The 20,517-nt window shown below is 42.0% G+C and overlaps 1 protein-coding gene across 4 annotated transcripts in view; it reads left to right on the top strand.

The window, feature by feature from the left end:
• sin3aa (SIN3 transcription regulator family member Aa) overlaps positions 1-20,517 on the top strand; it is a 143,307-nt gene that overhangs the window by 52,613 nt on the left and 70,177 nt on the right. For 2 of the 4 annotated variants that reach the window (XM_072282287.1, XM_072282289.1), the window contains one exon: positions 2,584-2,801. In XM_072282287.1, the coding sequence (XP_072138388.1) occupies positions 2,616-2,801 (186 nt within the window). In that variant the 5' untranslated portion in view covers positions 2,584-2,615. Of the gene's footprint in view, positions 1-678; positions 871-2,583; positions 2,802-20,517 lie in introns of those variants that run through there. The other 2 variants (XM_072282290.1, XM_072282291.1) reach the window with 2 other exon arrangements.

Here is a 20,517-nt window from a genome sequence, read left to right on the forward strand (position 1 = left end):
AAATCTGTCAGTACTAATTTGGCCGAGTTTAACTTGATTATAATGTAATTCAAATTCAGTGTTAGCTTGTTTCTAAAAACTGTTACTTTTCTGTTAATATATCTTAAAGAACTACAATATATAAACAGTCTTTAAATTCTAATTACCTCCAAGACACATGTTAACTTTGCGCACTTCAATACTCTGCAAAAGGAAGTCGGATAAATTTTTCACAAGCAAGATGATCAATTTTGGGATATGAAGTGAAAGCACTTTGTGCTCTGGGTACAACTTTCCAAATCTTGAATACATATTAAATCTGGAATGTCAGCATTTTTTTCCCCTTGCAGAAATGTCAACAACTAGTCCAGGTCTAGCCTGCTCGATGTTGTTTTTCCTAAATCTGATAGTAGATTTGAGTATTGAATCAATGTGGATATTTTCTATTGGATATTCTGACTATCAAATAACATGACAATGGGGTCAGTTTTGAAAATGTACAAAGCACAGCCACTTAATAAACATACATTTTTAAAAATGGGTAGAAATTATAGGTGCTGTCAAATAGTGAGCATTTGGCAATCCTTTTTTTAATCACAGGAAGTAATTTGTTGCTAAAATTATGTTTCAAGGAACTTGATTGGATGATTCCTGGCACTTCAATGTGTAAATGTCATCCTTTCTGTTTTCAACTTGCAGGATTTTGTGGAATGGAGGGATCTTTACCCAGAATGGAATCTGGTCTCTCTATGATGTTAGATGTTTGGATGGACTAAACCAATGATAGTGTTTTCTGTGCTGTTAAGAAGACTGTTGAAGTTCTGAACAATACTGCAGTGAGCACTTAAATAAAGATACCTGCAGAAAGTGTAGCTGATGCCAATGGCTTGGGTGATGTTTATTTACACGTTTTCATGTATACTTACAAATGCAGTATTAATCTAGATCTTGTGTATAATTACTTGGATTAGCACTTCTATTTACATCTTTTGTGAGAATGCTGCTTGTGTCTTAATATCACTTTACTCAAGAGAAGTGACTCTGAAAACTTTGCCATATGAACTTAGCAGTTGGAATATTAGAAAATGTGTTCTTTGTCCTTAGACCAACCTTATCACTGTAATGATTGAAAGGGTGCTTTATGCCCCAATTACTTTGGCATTAGTAGGTATTCATCTTTTGGAATATAAGCAGGCTGGCAAATCCACCATTTATTGCCCATCTTTATTGCCACTTTGAATAGGTTATCTTTTCAAACAGCTGCATTCCCTTTGATGAAGTTACTCCCTTAATTTCTGTTTAGCAGAAATCAAAACTTGTTTTCTGTGAGTTTATTTAAGTTGTCTAGTATACCCCAGCTGGAATATAATATGTGAGGAGCCAGAGTCTCCAAAATTAAAGCAATGCCAGCAAGTTGCAGTCTATAAATTATTTTAGTATTTACTCAGTTGCAGTTGTTCAGCACTTAATTACAGCATTTTTTCTTTTCTGATTTATTGATCTTAATAATTGCTGCGGAAACGTAATCTCATTTGCTGCTTTAATACAGAGAAATGTAACTGAATCCTTGCAATGAATTACTCAACAGGAACAGGTTGAAAAATTGTTTCTGTTTGACTTGCAATTATAAGTATGTGAATGATAGCTTACGGCAACAAATCCAACTAAGAGCTTGTATATGGAATCAACTTGCATAATAGAAGTTACAGTTCTCGCTTTCTAATTTATATTGGGCAGTGCTGTGATAGGGTAGAACAGTTGGGGGAAGTTGATGGTGAAACTGGGATTCCTTTTAAGTGCTGCCTTCCCAATGTAGCCCACTGCAGCCAATCAGGATTGACCTGATGTTCCCACAGGGATGCTTAATGTTAAAAAAAACGGCCATGTAGCTTATGTTTCCAGTGTTTATGAAAGATGACACTTCTTGTGATTTACTGTTCCCATACGTTGATATTGTTTGTTGACAGGTCAGTCAGAGTAGGCTTTTATTTTGAAGTGTTGACAGTATTCTAAATGCTTATGTCCATTAAAATGAAAACAAGCAGCTTTTGTTGAGACCTCCATTTGCCATTATGCTTTTGCAGCTGTTCATCTCTTTGAGCACTCCTTCAATTTTATCTGTAAATCACTTGTTGCTCCTCCTCATAAAATCTAAGGGGTGCTGGCATGAGTTTTATCTAGTATATATTAGTAAATCATCCAGCACCAGAACTGTCCAGGTCATATCACATTTCACTGGGGTCTTCTGCCCTGTGCCAAGGTTATCTGCTGCTTGCATTTTCCCCACTATATTCCTGAATCCTTCTTTTAGTTTAGTTAAGTACGAGGAGCTTGTAGATTTATTTATCACTGAGATTCCTCTATTTGATTCCAGGACTTTCCATATATGATAATATTTTAAAATCTACCTATTTAACTAAATTATTTTTCTCCTGTTAATATTTTACTGATTTGATCTTATTTTTCTCAGATTATACTTCTACTAAGCACTTTGGGATATTTTCTCCTTTAAAGATTTTATATAAACGTGGATGTTGTAAAATATTTTAATAAAGTAAATGCCCATTTATTTGGGTCAATCTAATGGTCATTTTTCCTCTTTAGGGTTATAGGGCTCCCTTGAGTATGAACACATAATGAAGCGTCGACTGGATGAGCAAGAAACAGCTTATGCGTCTCAGCAACGTCGGATTGCAAGCAGCGCTGAAACGTTTTCACACCAGCATCGAGTACTAGCCCCCGCACCCCCAGTCTACGAGGCAGTATCAGAGAACATGCAGCCAACAGCTGGCATTCAGTACTCGGTCACACCAGGATACCAGGTACTTATTTGTTTATGGGGATCCCCCATGTTTGGGATATATCTTACTTTAAACATATAGTTGAAACCAGAGACAATTTTAGTTGACATTTCATTATTGTCCTTAACCCTGACGTATATTGGAATAAGATTCAATTCCCTTATTACTGTTATATAAAAAAAAATTAACTTTTTCAATTCTATTTTTATTGATGGTAACCTCAAAGCACGTAAAGCCAATATCTATTGATCATTTAGTGTACAATTCAAAAATAAGATGACTGAAACTAGATAGTTTCTCTTTGCTAAGAGCATTGATTTCTTTTTCTGGGGAGGCTGTTATTAGATTGTGATTCTCAGTTGCATGGGATATGCACTACTTTTCTCTGTTTTCATCAAGGACTTTAATGGATGTGATCTTACTCGACCATTTAATCAATGTATTTTTAAAGCACAGAACTATAAAAAAGGCCATTCAGCCCTTTAGTCTGTTCCCATTGCTCCTAGTGCACATGTAGACACTCTTTCTAAAAAAAAAAATGATGAGGGTTTTTACCTCTAACACCCTTTAAGTCAGTGACTCCTACAATTCTCTGAGTGAGAGGGTTTTTTCCCTCAAATCTTTCTATTCCTTTAGTTTATTGGAATTCCCTCGAGTATGAACATACATTGAAGTTCTCTGGGTTTGACACGTCAGCTAAGGGTAATAGAAACATTTATAACATAGTAAAATTGGAGCAAATGCTGGCCATTATGATCAATTATGGCTACTTCTTTAGCTGAACGGCATATTCTTGAGATCATCCCGTACTCATTGGTGTCTTTTGTAGCTAGATATCTATCTAAAGTATATTCTGCAACCAAAGCCCTTTTGTGGTAATTAATTCCACAGGCTTATCATGCTTTAAGTGATGAAATGCCTTCATATCTTAGCCCTATCTGTCCTACTTCCTTTCCTGAGAGTGTGACTCTCAGTTCCAGACTGCTAGACAGGGAAATAATCCTCCTTGCATCCAATATATCAGAATCTTGTGCATTTCAGTGAGATTTCATCTCTTTCTACCAAACTTGAATGAATGCAGCTCCATCGACCAAATCTGTCGTCACTTGTCAGATCCAAGATTCCAGAAATCATTCTGGTGAAAGTTTGCACTCCTTTTCTTGATTGAAGAGACCAAATTGTACACAGTACTCTGGTGTAATCTCACCAAGGTTGTGTATAATCCTTCCTTTGCACAAAGCTATTTGCGTTAAAGGCCAACATACCATAAACTTTCATATTGCTTGCTGTACCTGCCCATTTACTTTCAGTGACTGGTATACAAGGATATCCTGATCTGTTTGTCCATCAATATTTGCTAAATTATCACCATTCATTTTATACCGTGTCTCTTTTTTTCTACCAGAGTGGATAATTTAAAATTTATCCATGTTAGATTACTTCCATCATGTACTTGTCTAAATTGTATTCAACTTTTGAATCCTTCTCACAGTCCCACTCAATTTTGTGTTGTCAGCAAATTGAGAAATATTACATTTGATTCTCTTCAAATTATTGAATGATATTGTGAATGGCCAGATGTAAATATTGATTCTTGATGTACCAAACAAGTCCCTCTTTAAAAATCAATTTATTCTTGCTATCTTGTGCTTGCCAACTAATATTCAATCCAGGCCAATATATTGCCCTACTCCCATGTGCTTTAATTTTGCTTAAAGACGTTCTACATGGAAATTTAATAAAAGCCTTTTGAAAAATCCAAATGCACTACATTTATCTATTCTACCAGTAATGTCCTCAAAAAGAAAACTTTCGTAGGCTTGGCAAACACAAATTCCTTTTCATTAGTCCATGTTGACTTTGTCTAATCCGGTTGATTAAGTGTCTTGTTATTACATTCCCTTGATTAGCTCTAGCACTTCCTCTACAGATGTAAGGGTAACTGGTCTGTAGTTCTGTTTCTTGCACTTCTTGTGAACAGTGGGGTTTCATTTGCTATCCTCCAATGTGCGAGGGTTATTCTACAATTTACATGGTAACCCATCCACTATTTTCATGGCCACCTCTTTTAGTTTTCTGGCTACCAAATCTGGGGGCTTTATTGGCTCAAAGTGCCATTGATTTCTCTAATACCTTTTTTTCCCCTAATTTCTATTCATTCTTCCTATTCGATGGTTCCATGGCATGTCTAGAAAGTAATGTGCATCCTCTTCGGTGTGGATGGTACCAGATTATCTACTATTCCTTTTTTTTTATAATTATTAATGCATTTTTTAACAAAGATATACATTTATATTCATTAGTCTCTTTTACTTTTGCTGAAGGTTTTATAGTCTACTTTTATATTCTTTTGGAAGTTAGTATCATATGCCATTTTTGCTTTCTTAACTGTTCTCTAAATCAGTTTTATTTTTGGTGAGTTTAGTATTCCCAATACTGTGGCTTTCCTAGCAACTCTACAATGGTGGTATTAACTTCTTAGACATGGATGGGTCACTTTCCAATAGACAGTAGACAATAGGTGCAGGAGTAGGCCATTCAGCCCTTCAAGCTAGCACCGCCATTCACTGTGATCATGGTTGATCATCCACAATCAGTACCCTTTTCCTGCCTTCTCCCCATATCCCTTGACTCCGCTATCCTTAAGAGCTGTATCTAACTCTTTCTTGAAAGAATCCAGAGAATTGGCCTCCAGTGCCTTCTGAGGCAGAGCATTCCACAGAACCACAACCCTCTGTGTGAAAAAGTTTTTCCTCAACTCCGTTCTAAATGGCCTACCCCTTATTCTTAAACTGTGGCCTCTGGTTCTGGACACCCCCAACATTGGAAACATGTTTCCTGCCTCTAGCATGTCCAATCCCTTAATAATCTTACATGTTTCAATCAGATCCCCTCTCATCCTTCTAAATTCCAGTGTATACAAGCCCAGTTGCTCCAATCTTTCAACATATGACAGTCCCGCCATCCCGGGAATTAACCTTGTGAATCTACGCTGCACTCCCTTCATAGCTAGAATGAGTTGTTTTAGAAAGGAATGTATAACTGATGCAGTTCCTGCATTGTTCCTCAGATTGTAAATGGAGCTCCCAGGGTTGCTCACCTGCAGCTAAGTCTCTATATGTTGACATATATGTCAGATCTATGTACATTTATTTGTGTTGTTAATTTGGTTACCTAATTATGAATGTTTTATATACTTGGATCCAAGTTCTTTGTCTTTTTGACATCCTTAGAGATCTTAGTTATGTACCATAGCACTATTTCTCCAACTACCATTTTTTCTTATTCCAACTCTATTTATGAGTGCTCTATTTTATTTACACAAGATCCATTACTAATACAATTTGTTTATTATTGTCCCAGTCATTTTCTTCTGTTTCTTCTTGTTTTCTCTTTAGCACTTTACATTTATGTTTACTGCGACCCTTCCCTGACTTGGTTAGTTTAAAGCCCTATATACAGCACTTAGTAGGTACAGAGGAGATGTCAGGAGTAAGTTTTTTATGCAGAGTGTGGTGAGTGCGTGGAATAGGCTGCCGGCGATGGCGGTGGAAGCGGATACAATAGGGTCTTTTAAGAGACTCCTGGATAAGTACACGGAGCTCAGAAAAATAGAGGGCTATGGGTAACCTTAGGTAATTTCTAAAGTAGTACATGTTCAGCACAGCATTGTGGGACAAAGAGCCTGTATTGTGCTGTAGGTTTTCTATGTTCTATGTTAACAAGTTAGAACACTGGTCCCAGAATGGATCAAGGTGGCTTCTACCAACACAACAGCTCTTTTCCCGGTAGTGATGCCAGTGCCCTTCAATTGAAATCTACTTCTTCCATACCAGTCACTGAACCATGTATATATTTCCTTGATGTTTTTAACCTTTTGGCAATTTGGGTAATATTCCAGAGGTCCTTTGAGATTTTGCTCTTTAATTTAGCTCCTAGATCCTTGTACTCTCAGAACATTTCTAATCCAACGGTGTTATTAGTACCCAAGTACACCAAGATGATTGGATCATCCTTTTCCCACTCCAAGGTTCAGTTTAGAGGAGATGGCCACTACTCTGGTAGGGGGTAGGCAACATAACCTTCATGTCTTATGCTTGTACTTGTGTTGCTGAGGACAGTGTCTGTCCTCCATACTGCCCCACTACGTCCACCTTCCTTTTTATTCTCCCCACTTGAACAATAGTGAATTTGCTATGTTTAGTTTGCACATTCTACATGCAATTTATTCTTGTTCCCACCTCTTTCGCCCCTCAATCCTGCCACACTCACCCCTCCTCAATCCCGCCACACTCTCCCCTTCCTCAATCCCGCCACACTCTCCCCCTCCTCAATCCCGCCACGCTCTCCCCCTCCTCAATCCCGCCACGCTCTCCCCTTCCTCAATCCCGCCACGCTCTCCCCCTCCTCAATCCCGCCACGCTCTCCCCCTCCTCAATCCCGCCACGCTCTCCCCCTCCTCAATCCCGCCACGCTCTCCCCCTCCTCAATCCCGCCACACTCTCCCCCTCCTCAATCCCGCCACGCTCTCCCCCTCCTCAATCCCGCCACGCTCTCCCCCTCCTCAATCCCGCCACGCTCTCCCCCTCCTCAATCCCGCCACGCTCTCCCCCTCCTCAATCCCGCCACGCTCTCCCCCTCCTCAATCCCGCCACGCTCTCCCCCTCCTCAATCCCGCCACGCTCTCCCCCTCCTCAATCCCGCCACGCTCTCCCCCTCCTCAATCCCGCCACGCTCTCCTCCTCCTCAATCCCGCCACACTCTCCCCCTCCTCAATCCCGCCACACTCTCCCCCTCCTCAATCCCGCCACTCTCCCCCTCCTCAATCCCGCCACTCTCCCCCTCCTCAATCCCGCCACTCTCCCCCTCCTCAATCCCGCCACTCTCCCCCTCCTCAATCCCGCCTCGCTCTCCCCGCCCTCAATCCTGCATCGCTCTCCCTCTCCTTCCCCCTCACCCCCCCTTCCTCTCCTCCTTGCCCCTCTCCCTCTTACTGTTTTCCCTCTTCCCCCCTCTGTGGACTCATGGATGTCTTGTTCTTGAGGTAGGAAGCAGTCTTGTACAGCACAGGTAGGTTGATGCCTTGTGGCTGTTGAGCATAAGGTCTGTTTTCTCCTATGGTTCATTATTGGTCAAGGTGATTTGGAGATTAGTATCTAAATGTACACATTTGCAAATGTTATCTATGTGCTAGAGTTCGGTGATTGAGATTGGGGGTGACTTTTCATCTGTGTGATTGTAACAGCAATGAACAATTTCCCCATTTCCGATTTGTCCTGTACATTACTTCCACTTCAATCAGATGCTTTATGGAGATGCAGTGTGGCACTATAGTATGGAAGATTGAGAGAAATGTTGGAGCAGTGATGCAATCTGCTCTGAGATTGGGTCTGTTGGATAGGATCACAGCTTGTATATTTTCATGTACAGTAGCAAAGGAGACAAATCTGCAAGGAATGAAAACTGAGAAAGATACTTCACATTCCCCCTCAATTTGGCAGTTGTCTGTTGTGTTTGACATTGCATTTAGATTATGTGGATAAGATTGCTCTCTTTTGTATACAGTGCGATTTTGAGAATTATTAATGATCACAGGTGAGTCAGGAGTTAGGTTTTCTCATTTGCTCTCACCTTCCATGGATCCTTTGCTTGGACAAGTCCTTTGCCCTGTCAGCTTTCTAAATAGATATAGTCGCTGCTACTGTGTGATCGAGAATCTCCGGAGGGGATGGCCCCAAATCCTTGGCTGTGCCTATTGCCTGTTGCTGGGGCCGGGGTCGAAGTGCTCGGCAGAGATGGTGCTCGGTGTCGGAAGGCTGGTCGGAGGCTCGGAGTTTTTGGACGGACTCGGGTCGGACTGTGGTCGGATGCTTCCAGGATGCTGTATCAGCAAGTTTGCGGTGCTAGAGGTTTACCGTCTGCGTGAGATGATGGAACTTTCGAGAGACTGTGAGACTTTTACCATGCCCATGGTCTGTTCTTATCAAATTACGGTACTGCTTTGCACTGTTGTAACTATATGTTATAATTATGTGTTTTTTTGTCAGTTTTTAAGTCAGTTTGTCATGTGTTTCTATGATATCATTCTGGAAAAACATTGTATCATTTCTTAATGCATGCATTACTAAATGACAATAAAAGAGGACTGTGTGTCCTCACAATCTAATCTAAAAAAAAGAGTTACTAGACAACGGGGTGACCCGTTGGGGCACCCTTTGAGAAAAGGGTAGTGCAGTCTGATGTGACCAGAATGAACATTAAATTTTCCTGAATGCTATTGTTGTCTCTTTGATTTGGAAATTCAAGAAGAAAATCTCAGCTTATTAAAGAAGAAAGGCGCATAGCAAGACAAATATGTGAGCAGAATGAACATTAAATATCCATGAAGTAAGTTTGAAGGAGTCGGGCTTGCTGGGTCGGGTCTGGAATTAAATGTCCGATGTAATGATGGATTTGGCCTTGAATAATCACAAGAAGGATTCCATCGATTCCTAGTTGGAATGACTTCTTTGGCACCAAAAGATGTCATTTGGAAGAGGCAATTGTATTGTCTGATGTTCTTCCTGAACTCGTTTGCAATAGGTTCATCATTGCTGTACAAATTGAGGAGTTCATTAGGTAGAGGCTGCAAATCACCTATCCTGACCTTTCCCTTCATACAGCAGAAATGTGCGGTTTCTCCAGTGAATAGGAAGGCACGACAGTGAGGGCATACTCTGGTCATCGAACCAACATCAGCAGAAATGTGATGGCATGCGAGTCGTGCATTTTGCCTTGCTCTTTCTCTGTCGAGGTATTGTCGTCGAAAGCAGCCATTGTCGTCTTCAGCAACTCTCACAATAATTACTGTGTGCCGCATATTCTCAAGTTGATCTTTCCTTTTCTCCTCTGTCTCTTCCTCTCTCCTCCTTCTCTGCTTGTTTTTGTCATTATGGAGACATGCAGCCCTTTCGTCCTTCGTCTGTTCTACTATTTGTTCTTTCTCTCTGATCCTGGAGTCGTGCGGCCCTGGCCTGATCGGATTCCTGTTCTCTCCTCCGTCTGTGCCTGTTGTTGTCATTTTGGAGACGTGCATGCCTGTCCTCCTCTGTCTCGTCTTCTCTCATCTTTTTTGTCCTGACTCTCTGATCCTGGAGTCGTGCTGCCCTGGCCTCATCCGATTGTTGTTCTCTCCCTCTCCTTGCCGGTTCCCGACTACGTTTGGTGTTATCTCTTGACCATAATGTCCCCCTTCTCTTTCCACGCGGCATAATTAGGCTATCCATATTTTTTTACCCTAATGCTTGATAGAAGGTAGGAAGCAGTAACACCAAAGCCTCCAAGCTGCTGAGGCTGGCTGTGCGCATGTGTCGGGCTGTGGAGTCGCGGTCTCCATGGAAGGTGAAGCCGGCTCTGTGAGCATCGTGAGGTGCTGCTGAGGCTGGCCGTGCGTGTGTGTCGGGCTGTGGCGTCGTGGTCTCCATGGAAGGTGAAGCCGGCTCTGTGAGCATCGTGAGGTGCTGCTGAGGCTGGCCGTGCGTGTGTGTCGGGCTGTGGCGTCGTGGTCTCCATGGAAGGTGGAAGTGGCTCTGTGAGCATCGTGAGGTGTTGCTGAGGCTGGCTGAGCGCATGCGTCGGGCTGTGGCGTCCCGATTTCCATGATGGCCGATCGGGTCTCGGGTGAAAGGCAGCCTGTTGATTTTTGGCGAATGAGCAATTTCATATGAATATATAACTCTGAACTTTGCCTGCATTCTGTAAGTTAGCACATTTTAATTCGATTTAGCCAAAAAATGTGCCGCTGTAATGCACCGTTTGCGCTAATTGGAGGTCATAGACAGACAGAGCATGAGGGTTTTAGTAGTATATAGATAGTGGAAGTGGGTAAGTCCCCTGTTGAAACAAAATCATTACTGACCATTCCCTTGATGGAAAAAGTGTTGTCTCTTGATGCACCATCAGCAACCCAGTGTGTGGTGAATAAGGTTTAATAAGCTTTTGGGTGCCTTAGCAATCCATTGATGAAAACTTGTGCAATTAGAAACATAGAAAACCTACAGCACAGTACAGGCCCTTCAGCATAGTGAAGAATGATAAGCAATATTAACTACACCACTTTCCCAAAATCATACTGAAGCATTGACCAGTTAGCAATTGGAGATGGGTGACATTTCCTCTGTGTCCTTTGCTTCATTCAGCTTACGTTTTGAAGTATGTATTTATGAAGATGCTTTCAGACTACAATCATATTAATCTGACATCTTAATATTTGTAATCATTCCACTCATTACATTATATTTACTATCAACAGTGACATGGACAAAATTCAGAAGGTCAGCAATTTAGCTGATTGAATGCACCAAGCAATTTTCATTCTGGATGGACAGAATGTGTTCAGATCACTGCTTACATATGTAGAATAGTGCAGGTACAGCACAAGAACAGGCCCTTCAGCCCATAATATCTGTGTTAACTATGGTAGCCAATTTAAACTGCACACCTGAATGCAGGTGATCTCTATCCCTCCATTCCCTATATGTTCATTTGCCTGTTTAAATGCCTCTTTAAAAGTTCTGTTGCATCTGCTTTCCCCACCCCCCTTCTCTGGCCATATACCATGTGTATGTTGCCTCAAAGGGTGTCTTATTTATTAGATTAAATAATTATTTGACTGGTAAGCTTCTATGTCAGGGTAATGTCTCTGTACAGTTGAATGACAGTAGACAATTGGAAGTGTTTGTATTACAGTCCACTTTGATGAAAGTCAGAAATTTAAATTAAATTTAACAAATAGACTTGAGACATTTTTAAAGTCTTGGATGAAAAGGGAACATCTAAGTAAGTAGAACCTATATAGATAGATAGCTAGGGTGTCTAAGACTTTTACACTGTACTGTTTTTGTCAATGTGGACTGGAGAGTGAGTATGTAAATCTGGCTGGAGTATAAGATGTTAGGAATGGCAAGGGGAGCACCGTGAGAGGGGTGTGGGACAGGAGGCAGAGAAAGAGTGTCAGGGACAGAGGGTGTCGAATATACAGACACCCAGTACCAGGATACCAGCCAGGTCATTTGTTAATTGGGTTTATTGATCATTACAGAATGTCTCTTTGGTGCTTCCTGCTCTCTCTTCCCCATTTCCCAATCATGATTTCCCTCGCCCTGCTCCCTTCCCACTCTCAGTCCACAAAATGGACTCATATTAGAGTCAGATTTATCATCACTCACACATATCATGATTTTTTTTGTGACAGTGTAATACATAAAATTACTATAGTACTGTGCAAAAGTCTTAGGCTCCCTAGCTAAATATATGCCCTTAAAACTTTTGCACAGTAATGTATGCTAACATTAACATTTACTTTGCTACATTAATTTCATTAGCTACTAAAAACTTCACCAAAACTTCTGATGCATCAAAGCACACAACTAGTTGAATGTGACTCATAAATATAGTATTGTAGGGGCTGTACTTCATAATGAAAACAGAAAATCCCTGATGTTCGTAGCACATAAGGCAACATCTGTGGAAAGAGCCACAAAGTTAGCATTTCAAGCTACTTTTGAGAAAAAGTAGCAATAAATGGGTTTTAATTTGTAGACTAGAACAAAAGAAAAGGTATGTGATAGGATGAGGTGGGAGTGGTGAATGATAAAAAGGAAAAGTCATAAAAGATGGTAATTGGTCAGTAAAGAAAGATGAGGTGTAACTAGGAAAATGTTTACTGAAGTAATCATCAAGAATTGTAAGACAGCTATTATAACACTGATGTGGACAACTTTCTTTGAGTTCAGTGAGGAGCACCATGGCATTGTGTTACTATTCTTAACTCTTTTTCTGTGTTTACTTCAACAAGAAAGATCTAATTGATAAGTAAAGACTAGGCATTTTTTGTCAAAATATTAGTTGCTATTTAGTATGTAAATGGATACTCTGGGTTTCAGTTAGGGAGCAATTAGAAATCTAAGACCTTGAACTTCTAGATCTAGTATTCTGCATATTAAGATCATAAGATATAGGAGCAGAATTAGGCCATTTGGCTGATTGAGTCTGCTTTGCCATTTTATCATGACTGATTTAATTTTCCTGTCAGCTCCAATCTCCTGCCTTCTCTCCGTATCCCTTCATGCCCTGACCAATCAATAATCTATCAACCTCTGCCTTAAATATCCAAACGTTTGTACATAAAAACATGACCTCCACAGCAAAGAATTCCACAGATTCACCACCCTCTGGCCAAAGAAATTCCTCTCATCTCTGTTCTAAAAGGATGCCCCTCTATTCTGAGGCTGTGTCCTCTGGTCTTAGACTCTCCCACCATAGTTGTTCACCTGGCGGAGAATCTGACCTGGTCCCTGAACACCAGCTCCATAACCAAGAAAGCCCAGCAGTGTCTCTACTTTCTGTGAAGGCTGAGAAAAGTCCATCTTCCACCCCCCCATCCACCCCACATTCTACAGAGGATGTATCGAGAGTATCCTGAGCAGCTGCATTACTGCCTAGTTCAGAAATTGCACAGTCTTGGATCGCGTCACATGCCGGTGATAATAAACCTGATTCTGATTCTGAAATGGCACAAAGATTTTGTGTTCCAAGTCTCCTGAGTGGAAGCTGGACTCAGAACTTTCTGACTTTACCCCAAGGATGTCACAGGCAAAATAACACAGACATGCTGTATTCATTGCTGACCAAGAAGTCATTCCAATAAAGCCCATGGCCAATAGTTTAGATTGTTCATGTTCTTACAAGAACATGTATTCTGCATTAATTTAAGGGCATCTCTATCAGGGACTAAGGCAAATTTGGGTTTCAATGATAAAACAAAAAGTTTTAACTTTACAGCATAGTGAGTAGATTTAAAACAGTGACATCAGACTTTCAACAGAGAGATTCAAATCCTTATCAGTTACTTGCTTCTTTCCATCTCCAATTCATTAATCACAGCCCATAAGCAAATCTCAATAAATTGATTCTTTAATCTCTGGAAGACCTGATCTTTGGCATGTAGTCCACCTCACTGGAGCCCCTGCAGTTCGCATACCGTCCCAAGTGTTCAACAGACAACGCCATTGCCATCACCCTCCACCTGGCCCTAACGGACGTGGACAAAAAAGACACGTACGTTCGAATGTTGTACATAGACTTCAGTTCAGAATTCAACACAATCATTCCTCAGAAACTGATTGGAAAGCTGAGCCTACTGGGCCTGAACACCTCCCTCTGCAGCTGGATCCTAGACTTCCTGACTGGGAGACCTCAATCAGTCCGGATTGGAAGCAGCATCTCCAACACCATCACACTGAACACAGGGTCCCCCAGGGCTGTGTGGTCAGTCCACTGCTATTCACTCTGCTGACCCACAACTGTGCTGCAACACACAGCTCGAATCACATCATCAAGTTCGCCGATGACACGACCGTGGTGGGTCTCATCAACAAGGACGATGAGTCAGCATACAGAGAGGAGGTGCAGCGGCTAACAGACTGGTGCAGAGCCAACAACCTGTCTCTGAATGTGAACAAAACGAAAGAGATGGTTGTTGACTTCAGGAGGACACAGAGTGACAACTCTCCGCTGAGCATCGACGACTCCTCTGTAGAGATTGTTAAGAGCACCAAATTTCTTGGTCCTCACCTGGTCCCTCAACACCAGCTCCACAGCAAAGAAAGCCCAGCAGCGTCTCTACTTTCTGCAAAGGCTGAGAAAAGTCCATCCGCCCCCCCATCCTCACCACATTCTACTGAGGTTGTATTGAGAGCATCCTGAGCAGCTGCATCACTGTCTGGTTCGGAAATTGCATCATCTCGAATCGCAAGACCCTACCGCGGATAGTGAGGTCAGCTGAGAAGATCATCGGGGTCTCTCTTCCCGCCATTACAGACATTTACACCCTCCGCTGCATCTACACAGCTAACAGCATTGTGAAGGACCCCACGCACCACTCATACAAACTCTTCTCCCTCCTGCCATCTGGCAAAAGGCACCGAAGCATTCAGGCTCTCACGACCAGACTGTGTAACAGTTTCCTCCCCCAAGCCATTAGATTCCTCAATTCTCAAAGTCTAGTCTGACACCAACCTACACGCACACACACAAACTGAACACCACTCCACTCCCATTGCAATGTTTGCTCATTTCTTTCTCAATTCCTGCTAAAACATTGTTTACATTTACATCATTTATTATTATATTGTAATTTGTCCTTTACTGTGCCTATTGTCTTGTTTATTAATTATTGTACTGTCTTGCACTGTTTTGTGTACTTTTTGTAGTCCCGTGTAGGTCTGAAGTCTAATGCAGTTTTGTGTTGTTTCAGGTAGTCTAAGTGTAGTTTTGTGTTACATGTAGCACCATTGTCCTGGAGGAATGTTGTTGCAGTTTTACTGTGTAATGTACCAGCAGCTTATGGTTGAAGTGACAATAAAAGCGACTTGACTTGACGTAGGAAACACCCTCTCCACATCCACTCTATTAAAGCCTTTCACCATTTGATAGGTTTCAATGAGGACGCCCCTCATTCTTCTGAATTCTAGTGAATACAGGCCCAGAGCCATCAGATGTTCTTCATATGACAAGCCATTCAATCCTGGAATCATTTTTGTGAACCTCCTTTGAACCCTCTCCAGTTTTAGCACATCCTTTCTAAGGGGCCCAGCCTTGCTCACGATACTCCAAATGAGGCTTCACCTGTGCTTTATAAAGTTACAACATTACATCCTTGCTTTCATATTCTAGTCCTCTTCAAATGAATGCCTTCCTCACCACAGGCTCAACCTGCAAATTAAACTTTAGGGAATTTTGCACAAGGGCTCCCAAGTTCCTTTGCATCTCAGTTTTTTGGGGAAATAGTCAACCCTTTCAATTCTACTACCAAAGTGCATGACCATACACTTCCTGACACTGTATTCCATCTGCCATTGCTATGCCCATTCTCATAATCCGTCTGTCCTTCTGTACCCTCTCTACTTCCACAAAACTACTTGCCCCTCCACTTATCTTCATATTGTCTGCAAACTTTGCAACAAAACTATCGATTCCAGCATCCAAATCACTGACATATAACGTAAAAAGAATTGATCCCATCACTAGTCATTGGTAGCCAGTCAGAAAAGGCTCCCTTGATTCCCGCTCTTTGCCTCCAGCCAATCAGTCACTGCTTTATCCATGCTAGAATCTTTCCTGTAATACAATAGGCTCGCAGCTTGTTAAGCAGCCTCATGTGTGGCACCTTGTCAAAGGCCTTTTGAAAATCCAAGTACACAACATCAACCAATTCTCCTTTGTCTATCCTGCTTGTTACTTCAAAGAATTCCAACAGATTTGTCAGGCAAGATTTTCCCTTAAGGAAGCCATGGTGACAACAGCCTATTTTATCATGTGCCTCCAAGTACCCTGAGACCTCATCCTTAATAATCGACTCCAACATCTTCCCAACCACTGAGGTCAGACTAACAATCCAGTCTTCTGGAACCATTCCAGAATCTAGTGATTCTTGAAAGATGATTACTGATGCCTCCACGATCTCTTCAGCCACCTCTTTCAGAATGCTGGGGTGTATACCATCTGGTCCTTAACTACCTGCAGACTTTTCAGTTTCCCAAGAACCTTCTCTCTCGTTATGGTATCTTCAGACACTTCAAGCCCCCTGTCATCTGGAACTTCCACCATACTGTTAGTGTCTTCCACAGTACTTACTCCGTTTGTACTCCTACAGGGAGTTAGGAAGTTGAGAAGCAGGACCTCAAAGGTAGTAATTTCGGGATTACTGCCTGTGCCACGCAACAGTGAGTATAGGAATAGAGTGAGGTTGAGGATACATGTGTGGCTGAGGGATTGGAGCATGGGGCAGGGATTCAGATTTCTGGATCATAGAGACCTCTTTTGGGGCAGGTGTGACCTGTACAAAAAGAATGGGTTGCACTTGAATCTGAGGGGGACCAATGTCCTGGCTGGGAGATTTGCTAAGGCTACTGGGGAGAGTTTAAACTAGAATTGCTGAGAGTTGGGAACCGAACTGAAGAGATGGAGGAAGGGGCGGTTGGCTCACAAATAGAAAAAACTTGTAGACAGTGTGAGAGGGAAGATAAGCTGGTGATAGAGAAGGGATGCATTCAGACCGATGGTTTGAGATGTGTCTGTTTTAATGCAAGGAGTATTATGGACAAAGCGAATGAGCTTAGAGCGTGGATCAGTACTTGGAGCTGTGATGTTATAGCCATTATAGAGACTTGGATGGTTCAGGGGCAGGATTGGTTACTTAGAGAGCCAGGCTTTTGATGTCTCAGAACGGATAGGGTGGGAGGCAAAAGAGGTGGGGGTGTGGCACTGCTGATCAGAGATAGTGTCACAGCTGCAGAAAAGGAGGAAGTCATGGCGGGATTGTCTACTGAGTCTCTGTGGAAGTAAGGAACAGGAAGGGGTCAATAACTACTGGGTGTTTTTTATAGACCACCCAATAGTAACAGGGACATCAAGGAGCAGATAGGGAGACAGATTATGGAAAGGTGTAATAATAACAGGGTTGTCGTGGTGGGAGATTTTAATTTCCCAAATATTGATTGGCATCTCCCTAGAGCAAGGGGTTTAGATCAGGTGGAGTTTGTTAGGTGTATTCAGGAAGGTTTTATTGACACAATATGTAGATAAGCCTACAAGAGGAAAGGCTGTACTTGATCTGGTATTAGGAAATGAACCTGGTCAGGTGTCAGATCTCTCAGTGGGAGAGCATTTTGGAAATAGTGATCACAATTCTATCTCCTTTACCATAGCATTGGAGAGGGATAGGAACAGACAAGTTAGGAAAGCGTTTAATTGGAGTAAGGGAAAATATGAGGTTATCAGGCAGGAACTTGAAAACATAAATTGGGAAATGTACAGCAGAAATGTGGCAAATGTTCAGGGGATATTTGCATGGAGTTGTGCATAGGTACGTTCCAATGAGGCGGAAAGGATGGTAGGGTACAGGAACCATGGTGTACAGAAACTGTTGTAAATCTAGTCAAGAAGCAAAGAAAAGCTTACAAAAGGTTCAAAAAAACTAGGGCTAGAAGATTATAAGGCTAGTAGGAAGAAGTTTAAGAATGAAATTAGGAGAGCCAGAAGGGGCCATGAGAAGGCCTTGGTGAACAGAATTAAGGGAAACCCCAAGGCATTCTACAAGTATGTGAAGAGCAAGAGGATAAGATCTGAGAGAATGGGAACAATCAAGAGTGACAGTGAAAAAGTGTGTATGGAACTGGAGGAGCTAGCAGAGGTATTTAATGAATACTTTGCTTCAGTATTCACTACGGAATAGGATCTTGGCGATTGTAGAGATGACTTACAGTGGATTGAAAAGCTTGAGCATACAGATATTAAGAAAGAGGATGTGCTGGAGCTTTTGCAAAGCATCAAGTTGGATAAGTCACCAGGACTGGACGAGATGCATCCCAGGCTATTGTGGAAGGTGAGGGAAGAGATTGCTGAGCCTCTGGCAATGATCTTTGCATCATCAGTGGAGACGGTAGAGGTTCCGGAGGATTGGAGGGTTGCGGATGTTTTTCCCTTATTCAAGAAAGGGAGTAGAGATAGCTGAGGAAATTATAGATCAGTGAGTCTTACTTCAGTGATTGGTAGGTTGATGGAAAAGATCCTGAGAGGCAGGATTTATGAACATTTGGAGAGGCATAGTCAGCGTAGCTTTGTCAAAGATAGGTCATGCCTTATGAGCCTGATTGAATTTTTTGAGGATGTGACTCAACACATTGATGAAGGTAGAGCCGTAGATGTAGTGTATATGGATATCAGCAAGGCATTTGATAAGGTACCCCATGCAAGGCTTATTGAGAAAGTAAGGAGACATGGGATCCAAGGGGACATTGCTTTGTGGATTAAGAATTGGCTTGCCCACAGAAGGCAAGGAATGGTTGTAGATGGGTCATATTCTGCATGGATGTCGGTGACCAGTGGTGTGTCTCAGGGATCTGTTCTGGGACCCCTACTCGTTGTGATCTTTATAAATGACCTGGATGAGGAAGTGGAGGGTTGGGTTAGTAAGTTTGCTGATGACACAAAGGTTGGGGGTGTTGTGGATAGTGTGGAGGGTTGTCAGAGGTTACAGCGGGGCATCGATAGGATGCAAAACTGGGCTGAGAAGTGGCAGATGGATTTCAACCCAGATAAGTGTGAGATGATTCCTTTTGGTAGGTCAAATATGATGACAGAATATAGCATTAATGGTAAGACTCTTGGCAGTGGCGGATCAGAGGGGTCTTGGGGTCCGAGTCCATAGGACACTCAAAGCTGCTACGCAGGTTGACTCTGTGGTTAAGAAAGCTTATGGTTTATTGGCCTTCATCAACCATGGGATTGAGTTTAGGAGTCAAAAGGTAATGTTGCAGCTATATAGGACCCTAGTCAGACCCCACTTGGAGTACTGTGCTCAGTTCTGGTCACCTCACTACAGGAACAATGTGGAAATCATAGAAAGGGTGCAGAGGAGATTGACAAGGATGTTGCCTGGATTGGGGAACATGTCTTATGAGAATAAGTTAAGTGAACTTGGGCCTTTTCTCCTTGGAGAGACGGAGGATGAGAGGTGACCTGATAGAGGTGTATAAGATGAGAGGCATTGATCGTGTGGATAGTCAGAGGCTTTTTCCCAGGGCTGAAATGGCTAACATGAGAAGGCACAGTTTTAAGGTGCTTGGAAATAGGTACAGAGGTGATATCAGGGGTAGGTTTTTTACGCAGAGAGTGGTAAGTGTGTGGAATGGGCTGCTGGCGACAGTGGTGGAGGCGGAAACGATAGGGTCTTTTAAGAGACTGCTGGATAGGTACATGGAGGTTAGAAAAATAGAGGGCTATGGGTAACCCTAGGTAATTTCTAAAGTAAGGACCTGTTCGGCACAGCTTTGTGTAATGTTTTCTATGTTTCTATTATTTCATTGTCCCCCATTGCTCCCTCTCCAACATTGTTTTCTAGTGGTCCAATATCCACTCTCTCAGCTCTCTTTTACACTTTATGTATCTGAAGAGGTATCCTCTTTAATATTATTGTCTAGCTTACTTTCGTATTCCATCTTTACCTTCTTAACGACGTTTTTAGTTGCCTTCTGTTGGTTTGTAACAGGTTCCCAATCTTCAAACTTCCCACTAGTCTTTGCTCTGTTATATGCCCTCTGTTTTTTATGTTGGCTTTGACTTCTCTTGTTAGCCATGGTTGTGTCATCTTTCCTTTAGGATACTACTTCTTCTTTGGGATGAATATATTTTATACCTTACAAATTGCTTCCAGAAATTCCAGCCATTGCTGCTTTGCTGTCTCACTGCCTGTGTTCTTTTCCAATCAATTCTGGCCAATTCCTCTCTCATGCCTCTGTAATTCCCTTTACTCCACCGTAGTACTAATAAATCTGACTTCTCCTCAAATTTCAGGGTGAATTCAATCATATTATGATAACTTCCCCTAAGGGTTCTTTTACCTTGAGCTTAGTAATCAATTCTGGATCATTGCATGACACCCAATCCAGAATAGCTGATCCTCCAGTGGGCTCAACCATGAGCTGCTCTAAAAAGCCATCTTGTAGGCACTCTAGAAATTCCACATCCTGGAATCCAGCACCAAGCTGATTTTCCCAATCTACCTGTATATTGAAGTCCCCCATGACCATTGTAACATTGCCCTTTTGGCATGTATTTTCCATCTCCTGTTGTAATTTGTAGGCCATGTCCTAACTACTGTTTGGGGGTCGGTATACAGCTCCCATCAGGGTCTTTC

This window comes from Mobula birostris, chromosome 18 (assembly GCF_030028105.1).
Source record: "Mobula birostris isolate sMobBir1 chromosome 18, sMobBir1.hap1, whole genome shotgun sequence".
Lineage (NCBI taxonomy): Eukaryota > Metazoa > Chordata > Chondrichthyes > Myliobatiformes > Myliobatidae > Mobula > Mobula birostris.